The sequence below is a fragment of the Drosophila santomea genome, chromosome X, assembly GCF_016746245.2.
Source record: "Drosophila santomea strain STO CAGO 1482 chromosome X, Prin_Dsan_1.1, whole genome shotgun sequence".
NCBI lineage: Eukaryota > Metazoa > Arthropoda > Insecta > Diptera > Drosophilidae > Drosophila > Drosophila santomea.
In genome coordinates, this window is record NC_053021.2 from 7,653,082 (window position 1) to 7,662,714 (window position 9,633).

A 9,633-nucleotide genomic window follows, 5' to 3' on the forward strand; every position below is an offset into this window, starting at 1 on the left:
ACTAATTGGTAATGCAGAACACACACCCGGCATAAAACCGAAAGATATACGACTGAACTGACTCAAAAACACATGTTTAAAAGCCCGGATTTGGAATACGGATCGCATGGGAAAGTGTGACAGCGAGATCAAGGAACATAACTATGCAGTTTACTAGATTGTTTTCAAGGAATATAACTATGCAGTTTACTAGATTATTTTCATCTTTTATTGCTATGCTAGGCACTGTGGAGCACTTGAATAATTTGAAAGTTGAAATGTAAGGTATTGAGGGCCTTAGTAGGAGTAGTAGTATCAGTATGAATACAATTTATGTTCCAGTCCAGTAAGTTAACCGATAGATAGATGATGCATACGTTTCCAAAACCAAGGCAAACATCACAGATCAGCTAAATGGTCGCAAACAGCCAAATATCCAGGGACCATTTTAAATCAAAAGTTATCATAGTTTCCGATATAGCTGTGTCTTCAGGGGATATAGCCGAATTCGATGTGATTTTCGTTGCGATCCGGTTTTAGTGGGAACGCCAAACGCCCAGAGCCTTGCTAGCTTCATCCTTCTCGGCCAGACGACGACGGGCATCGTTGGCGCGCTCACGGAAACCGGTGGTCATGGCATGGTCGACATGGCGCTCCAGCTGCTCATTGCGTCCGTGGAGCAGATTCTCGGACATCTGGGCCCGCTTATCGGCCTGCTGGGTCTGCACGGATATCTTGCCATAGGCAAGCGGCTCGTACACCATCTCCAGTTGACGCAGCAGACTGGCCAGCTCACCAATGGACTGCTTCAGTTCACCCATCGCAATGCTATGCATAAAGAATACCGCATCGCGTCTACCGCCCAATCGTTTCAGCATATCCTCGCCCAGGGCATTGGATGATTCGAGGAATTGCTTGCGACGCGCGATCTGCGACTTCAGCATGGTAATCAAAGCGGGTGACTGCACAAAGGATGGCAACTCAATGGGCATCACCGTGCGGATGACACGAAAGTCGGGCCTCGAGTTCTTGTCCAGGAAGGTGGCCGCCAAGGAGGCAGCATCCAGATTCCGGGCTGCGCGACTGGTGGACGGGGGGTGGGCGCTCTGGGATCGTCGGTTGGCCGAATACATGGTTGGTGGTGGTTGGAATGGAAGCACACCAAAGTCTGGATTTCGATTTGGATTAAGGATTTGGGGTAACTTGCGCTGGTAAAGGATTCACTGCGGGCAAGGCGGTGGATTAGCTTCTGTTTATGGCAAAAATCAGTGTGTGGTTGTTGTGTTAGAAGAGTGGAGTAACACCACCCGGTGTAATTACTTTGACCCACTGCCAGTTCGCTGGAGTTAAGCAGCTCTAAAAAATGTTGCAAATACCAACTGCAGACCACAATGGCATTAATGCACTCGGAAAAATAAGTGTTGCGTGTATGCATTTGTAAATAATACTTAACAAGCCATAAATCCTCAACTTAATAGTATAGTCAGCTGCGTTTGAAGAGCGTCATAAAAAGTGTTGAATTCTTTTATTTCGCTGTGGATTCGCGGACTTGTATTGATTCCCGATTTGTTGTCTGCCCATTTTTATGGCCACCGCCGTCTGGCTCCGTTTTGTCTACCGCGTTTGGCTTGGCCAAATGGAGAGAATGCGCCAAGGAGTTGGCCAACTTATGAAGTCGCCAATTCGAGACATTGCAGACACTTACATAGGTCGTCTATCGTTTGCTCATTTAATGGACATGAAACCCTCGACAAAAATCGACATCCGTTGCAGTTGCAAAAATGCAAGGGTTAAACCCAAAAGTTGGGCAAACATGGAAAGCAGATAAAAGGACAAACATTTCGACTGTTCGTCGACTATCTGCATTCTGCTATCAGTCGCACAAAAAATAAATACCAGTGAATAAGCGAGACAAATATTTGCAAAAAAAATATTAAAAACAGGCCAATTCTGTTGATGAGTTTTCAAAATTCCCTAGGGCAGTAAAATTTGGAAAAAAGTGCATTGGGATTATTATTGCTTAACTCGATTCGTTGCAATGCACTGCGTTTTGGCAGAAGCCCATCTAAAACCTGGCATCATCACTGCAAATACTCAATATATTCAAACACTTTATGGTAATCCAACAATAGAAACAAGTTTCGCGCATTAGCCAAACATTGAAAACGGCAACAAATACAACGATTGCAATGCAAATTATTATTATTATTATTATTTGTTGTTGATGTTGTTGCTGGCCGTGCTGCTGATTAATAACAATCAATGCCAGTCAATTAAGCTGAATTCGATTTGGCGAAAATAAAAACCTGTTTTCGCGCCAACGAAATTCCCCGCGTGCCGCCATGAATTTTCGATTTTTGCCTCGTTTTACTTCTAGATTCTTTTTTACCTGATCTTCAGCGATTTGTTTGGACAAGATTTTTTCGTAGGAAAAATAATACACTTTTGGCATAAATCTTTTGGAAGCGTAAATTGATGTTATACTAATATATGAAAGAATGCCGAAACTCTGAAAGAGTGATTAGTATTATTTACCGATACAAGAAGCATTTGCTTATCGCATGCGTGCTTTTAGCCCTAATTGCTTAACCTAATCGAATTAAGCTAACGACAGTTGCGTAACCTATATATATTTTGGATCCTTCTTCAATGATCAACGATATGAATGTTAGCCACTTACCAATTGGTCTTGTTGGGCCCATTGGCCTCACCAATCGTGTGGGTGGCCACCGAGTAGCCGAAATGCGAGTGTCGATGTCCGTACTTCACGATTGGCAATCGCTGTTCCAGGTTGAAGGTGTGGCTAATGATGACTTGGTTCACTAGAATCCATAGTTCCAATCTTAGCCAGAAGCTTATGGGTATGGTGGGCAACCGTAGCTCCACCATCATTTGTGTTGTGTTTAGTTATATTTTCAAAATATTTTCCAAATATTTTTCAAAATATTTTCCAAATATATGGAATGCACGTGCACTGGGCACGGCGAAAGTGGTTGCCTTTTCAGCCCGCGACCTTTGGCAAACGGATAAACAATAAAAACAAAAAAAACACACACACACTAAATCCGTAGAGATCTGCGGATCAACAGGTAGTCTGCGTATTTTCCAGTTTTCCTCTTATTTTTCCACGTATTCACGCGCACTCACAGCAAAAAAATAAAATAAAACAAGAGTATTTTTGACTATTTAGTTCCAATGGCGGTATAACTATATTAAACTATACTATGTACTATTACGTAAAGAATTCGGCTTTTTGATAACAATTCAATTCGGTTCGGTTCCTAATCGAATTCCTCCGATTCAAAGTAACAAACACGACGGCGGTATTTTTTCTCTTCTACGTTCTGCTTCTACAGCGAAATGCGAGCGACGCGGGCAAAACTAACACTAACAACGCTCTCTGCCGACGGGCTGCTATTATAGACTTTGGAGCGCTCGCTTCGAACCCGGTTCGAACTCGGTTCGAACTGCGCTGAGCGAAAAGTTGGGCCATCGAACCGCGGTTTACTGTTGTGTAGAAAAAGCGTGTATGTGTAAAATGAAATGTTTTTTACACAAGCAGCATTTGTAAGCACCGTTTTTTGTATGGCAATATAAAAACTTTCTTGATATGAAATTTTCACGAGTGTTTTAGATTGTGTTGTATACATTGACTTTGTTACGTACCGTTGTTGTAGCACTGATATAAACCGTTTGCCTTTCTTTCAACGAATTTATAGAAAATGTTGGAAAAGTTACAAAATATTTTCGATGTAAAAAAAAGCACGAAAATAAATTGTATAAAAATTTGGAAGAGCTCTAAATGTTGCTGAACCTTGTAGGAACTGAAGTGAACTGAACAATATAGAAACCAAACGCTACTAACCTAAACTCAACGACTACTTGGTTCACGTAGAAATTTAACTTTTTGCCCGGCACACTAGATTCGATAAACACAACATACATATGTATTATCGTTAAGCCGCGTCTTATCGCGAAGGCGATTACTGTGGAACGCGATTTTCTGGTATATTTTCGGTCGCAATATATCGGAGCCATTGGGCGGAAAATCTTAGAAAATTACCTGTTTAAATTTCTTAAAAAAAAAAAAGCCCGGCTCAGAATTTCTTAATATTTATGCATATACTAGTTGTATATTCCAGAGCTCTTGGGCATCAAATTGAAGCACAAATTCCAGTGCTTATTTTGTAATTAATTTAAAATAATTTAATCAATTTAATTTAATTTACACATAGAAAAATTTTTTTTTTAACCTGGCAATTGTTTTAGTAAAAGTAACGTATATTGAAAAAATATTTTTTTAAATCCTATTTGGATGTACCTACAAGTTGTGCATCCCTGGATTTATGCTGCTTTAAGGCGCGCATGTGCTTAAATTAATTGGAATTCTAAAGCCCAACTTATCTGAAAGTGCAGAAGGCATACTTAGTTTACAATTCGTGCAATAAACAACAAATAGAGTTATGCTAATTCAGTGAGACTGTGAACAAATAGCCAAGGTTAAATTCGCACCCAAAAGCTGCGTTTTCTGACCATTAAACTCGTTTTCCTGGACTATTATTATCGATTTTCGGGACGCTCGTAAACAACCCCCTGAAAAAATCGCCAAGAATCTAAAGAAATGGCTTATGTGAGTTGCACTATCCATATTTTTAGGGACTACCATCCCTACCACGATTATTAGTTAATAAATGTATATTTGTGTTTTACCTTTTTGGTTTCCATAGCGTTTGAAGGCCACCAAATGTCCCACGGACGAGCTTTCGCTGACCAATCGGGCTATCGTGAATGTGGGTGATTTTCCGGATGAAGTCAAGTAGGTGGTCCTCCCGGGCCCAGGGCTTATGTATCCTGGTAATCTGTACATAACTCACTTGCATTGCATTCCAGGTATGCGGACATATCACCGGCTCCGGGTCAGCACTTCATCTTTGCGCTGGAGAAGACGGTGGAGGTGCCCAGCGGCTATGTGGGCTTCTCACTGGTCCAACGTAAGTGGGCCATGGTGTCCATTAACCAGGAGCTGGAGGTGCGTCCCTATCGCTTCGATGCCAGCTCCGATGTCATCACCTGTGTGTCCTTCGAGACGGACTTTCTGCAGAAGAAGACGTGAGTGCATATACATACATAGTATAGAATGCGTCAAGGATATTATGTAATACCATTTTGTGTTCAGTGTCTCCCAGGAGCCCTACGACTCCGATCAAATGGCCAAGGAGTTCATCATGCAGTTCGCCGGAATGGCCCTAACCGTCGGCCAGTCACTGGTCTTCAATTTCAAGGACAAGAAACTTCTTGGGCTGGCCGTCAAATCGCTGGAGGCCATCGATCCCAAGAGCTTGGGCGAGGGCAAGGAGCCATCGATGCGTAATGTCCGCTTCGGTCGCATCCTGGGCAACACGGTGGTGCAGTTCGAGAAGGCCGAGAACAGCTCGCTGAATCTGCAGGGCAAGAGCAAGGGCAAGGTGGTGCGCCAGTCGATTATAAATCCGGACTGGGACTTTGGCAAGATGGGCATCGGTGGCCTGGACAAGGAGTTCAATTCGATATTCCGTCGAGCCTTTGCATCCCGTGTCTTCCCACCGGAACTGGTCGAGCAGCTGGGCTGCAAGCACGTCAAGGGCATTCTGCTCTATGGTCCACCGGGTACGGGCAAAACGCTGATGGCTCGCCAAATTGGCACCATGCTGAATGCCCGGGAGCCGAAGATCGTCAATGGTCCGCAGATTCTCGACAAGTACGTGGGCGAATCGGAGGCCAATGTCCGGCGGCTGTTCGCCGAGGCGGAGGAGGAGGAGAAGCGCCTGGGTCCCAACAGTGGACTACATATCATCATTTTCGACGAGATCGATGCCATTTGCAAGCAACGTGGCTCCGTGGCCGGCAATAGTGGTGTCCACGACACCGTCGTCAATCAATTGCTAACCAAAATCGATGGCGTGGATCAGCTGAATAACATTCTCGTGATTGGCATGACCAATCGCAGGGACATGATCGACGAGGCTTTGCTGCGACCCGGTCGCCTTGAGGTCCAAATGGAGATCAGCCTGCCCAACGAGCAGGGTCGCGTCCAGATCCTCAATATCCACACCAAGCGGATGCGCGACTTCAACAAGATCAATGACGATGTGGACAACAAGGAGATTGCCGCGCTGACCAAGAATTTCAGTGGTGCCGAGCTGGAGGGATTGGTCCGTGCCGCCCAGTCGAGTGCCATGAACCGACTGATCAAGGCCGATGCCAAGGTGACCGTGGATCCCGAGGCCATGGAGAAGTTGAAGGTCAATCGAGATGATTTCCTGCACTCGCTGGAGAACGACATTAAGCCGGCATTCGGTACGGCCCAGGAGATACTGGACAATATGCTGGCCCGGGGTGTCATCAACTGGGGTACTCCGGTTAGCAATCTCCTCGAGGACGGCATGCTGTATGTGCAGCAGGCCAAGGCACCGGAGTCCAGCGGCTTGGTCTCCGTACTCGTGGCCGGTGCCCCCAACTCCGGTAAGACGGCGCTGGCCGCTCAGCTGGCCAAGATGTCGGACTTCCCGTTCGTGAAGGTCTGCTCGCCGGAGGACATGGTCGGCTACACTGAGTCGGCCAAGTGCCTGCACATCCGTAAGATCTTCGACGATGCGTATCGTTCCACGCTTAGCTGCATTGTGGTGGACAATGTGGAGCGTCTGCTGGACTACGGCTCGATTGGACCGCGGTACTCCAATATGACGCTACAGGCACTGCTGGTGCTGCTCAAGAAACAGCCGCCCAAGGGCCGCAAACTGCTCATTCTGTGCACTTCGAGTAGGAGGTATGTTGAAAGTTGGCATTACCCTTTCGATTCCCATCACGGTAAACTATTTCATTTTCAGGGAGGTCCTGGAAGAGATGGAAATGCTGACGGCCTTCACCTCGGTGCTCCATGTGCCCAATCTCTCGCAGCCGGATCACGTCCTGGCCGTGCTCGAGCACACGGACATCTTTAGCAAGGGCGAGATCCAGGCGATTGGCAAGAAGATGGCCGGCAAACGGTAAGATATATTTGATTCCAAGAGCTTATAAGGCTAAAGCTTATATCATCCTCATCCAGCGTGTTTATTGGCATCAAGAAGCTGCTGGGTCTGATCGACATGGCAAGGCAAACGGAGCAATCACAGCGGGCTATCAAGTTCCTGTCCAAGATGGAAGAGGAGGGTGGCCTGGACATGGTGGCGCGGCAGTGAGGCATCTGAAACTGGATGTGCCCAAATGCAGTCTCAATTATTAGCTTCTAAGTGCTAAGGATCGGCCAGGATGGCGATGAATCCGCATTCGCATTCGCATGTGAAACGGAATCAGAATCAGAATCTGAAGCGTTGACTCCATGTACACGTATACACCGCTAAACTTATATTATATAGACAGATATATACAGTTATATATATATATATATACATATATGATCCAGGCTTCGCAGTTGTTTGTTCGGTCCCAAAAACCCAAATAAAAATCCACATCCCGGAGGAGTTTCCTGTGTTTCTGAGTTCCCCCCACAGAGCTCAATCAAATCAGACAGATATGTGAGACCCGTGACCTGAAGATGATGATGGCATATATATGGCGTAACACAAATGGACAGATACTCAATTACATTTATAAATAACACGCGTAGCTACTAACTCGTTAAAAGCATGATAATCTTTCTCGTTACCTTTAATTTTAGGACTTTTTGCTTCAGTGTATTCAGTACAAAAACAAAAAACGAATGAACGAAAAAACTGGAGAAAACACCAAAGTTTTTGCCTTTGGGCATTGTGAACGTTGTTTATCGGTAACTAACTAATTAAATATTTATTAAATCAAATATTGTTAATCGCCAATGTTATAAATATATCCTAAATAAAATAAAACGATCTCAAATTCCAACTTTAGCTGGCTCGCTTTTCGGCTTTCCGTTTCATTTTCAAAAAATCTATTTTCCAAAGTTGGGCCTCTTTTCTTATTAATGTTCAAAATCCTTTTTAACTTTCAAAGTTACTTACTTTGAGGTATGCATTTTCCCGTTCAAACCCAGCATTGAAAACTGTAGAGCAAAAACATTTTGAAAATTCTGTTGACGATTTCTTTGTTTTATTTCGTTTAGAAAAAGCGACACACAACATTACTCTTAATTGTTTCTTGTTTCTCGTTCCTTGGACTTATTTTGTGCAACAATAAACAAAATATAAATATTTGATTTCGTTTTCATTTTGCTAAAACCGTTATTTTGCTAATTCTCAGCTTACGCAATTATTTATTTTATTTTTTATTTTTGCAGTGCGCAACAATAATATTTCATCTTGTTAGTATAATCCTCTTAATAATTCGTGTTTAAGTAGGAAAAAAATCACCAGGAAGGATTAAAAGGTAATGGGGGTAGAAATGAAAGATGACCTTAGCAATTGCCAAATTATAAATAGAAAGTAGAACCCAATAGGTGTTCTTATCAATTTTCCTGAGTAACAGCAATTAAGTTGTTACAAAATTATGGTTTTTCAAAATCCATTTTGTGTTGAAAAGGAAAATCAGGTGAAATATAACAGGAAAATTCCTGGCAATGGCATCTTCTTCGCTTAGATTAATAGTTACATTTGTGATCTCATTTTAATAAGGATAGTTATTTACTTTCTGTTTCGATTTGTTAACAATTGTTTCATCCAGTTGGAGCCAATCGGTCCATCTCTCGTTGTGCTTTTTTTCATGTTACTCCTCCTGCTTCTCATCATCATTATCATCCTTTTCATCTGCTATTTAGTTTTGATCCTTGTTTGTTGCTCCTTCGGCTTTCGTTTTTGAGGTGCTCCTTTACAGTTAGGTAGCGAGTTAGAGAGAGATGGCTATAGACAGCTAAAGGTACACGAGTACAAATACAGTTACAGCGGTTTTACAGTTAACGGTTAGCGGTTGAACGGTAATTCCAGAATTTACCCGATTCACGCCATTCGGGTCCTGCCCAGGACGTATGCATATTATGTGTGTGTCTAAGCGTGAATGTTTTTTTTTCGGATTTTGTATTTTACTGTTGCTTTTTGTTTTTATTAAAATTGTTCTCTTTGTTTTGTGTTTTATTTACATATAATAATAGTTTTACTTCATTTCAGACATTTGTTGAACATCGTTATCGTTACGCACACGCGGTGAATACACATGTGCATTTATATATTTATATATATATATATATAAAGGGTTATTATCGTAACAGTTATTAGGTATACATACGTATATAAGATCTCGGCAACATTTAACAACAAATTTCTCTTATTCGTTTTAGTTTTAGTTTCTGTTTTGTGTGGCGATTTTCATTTTCTCACATTTATTGCACAATATATATTTATATATATATATTCATGTATATATATATAGGTATATAGAATTCTTTAAATAATAGCATGTTGTACTTGAAACTTGCACTAAACTATAAATTGTACAAAAAGATTTCTCAGTTTTTCCGCTTTTCATTCAACTCTTAACTTAGTTGTTAAGCTTTCTCATATCTTTTATCAACTAAAGCATTCTACATAACATGTAATCCTCTCCCCCCCTCGATCTTTTATTATGTGGTGGCGGGAAAAGTGGGCGTGGTGGGGTCTAGACTTGGGAAACTTTGAGGTTGAACCTTAACTAAAAAAAAAAAAAGAAACA

The 9,633-nt window shown here is 42.5% G+C and overlaps 3 protein-coding genes across 4 annotated transcripts in view; 1 reads left to right on the forward strand and 2 right to left on the reverse strand.

The window, feature by feature from the left end:
* LOC120455276 (integrin alpha-PS1) overlaps positions 1-3,372 on the reverse strand; it is a 44,783-nt gene extending 41,411 nt beyond the window's left edge. For both annotated transcript variants that reach the window (XM_039641297.2, XM_039641299.2), the window contains exon 1: positions 2,660-3,372. In XM_039641297.2, coding sequence (XP_039497231.1) covers positions 2,660-2,871 — 212 coding nt within the window. In that variant the 5' untranslated portion in view covers positions 2,872-3,372. The remainder of the gene's footprint in view (positions 1-2,659) is intronic.
* Positions 186-3,818, reverse strand: LOC120455277. The gene is made up of 2 exons (XM_039641300.2): positions 3,646-3,818; positions 186-1,202 (listed from the first exon to the last, which is right to left on the reverse strand). Exon 2 carries the CDS (start codon positions 1,110-1,112, stop codon positions 516-518), a length of 597 nt encoding a protein of 198 aa, XP_039497234.1. The 5' UTR covers positions 1,113-1,202; positions 3,646-3,818; the 3' UTR covers positions 186-515.
* A 510-nt stretch (positions 3,819-4,328) lies between these two features.
* On the forward strand, positions 4,329-7,883 carry LOC120456003 (vesicle-fusing ATPase 1). Its single transcript, XM_039642561.2, has 6 exons — positions 4,329-4,609; positions 4,707-4,795; positions 4,870-5,088; positions 5,156-6,784; positions 6,846-7,004; positions 7,064-7,883. The coding sequence occupies exons 1-6, from the start codon at positions 4,601-4,603 to the stop codon at positions 7,194-7,196; spliced, it is 2,238 nt and encodes a 745-aa protein (XP_039498495.1). The 5' UTR covers positions 4,329-4,600; the 3' UTR covers positions 7,197-7,883.
* The last annotated feature ends 1,750 nt before the right edge of the window (positions 7,884-9,633 follow it).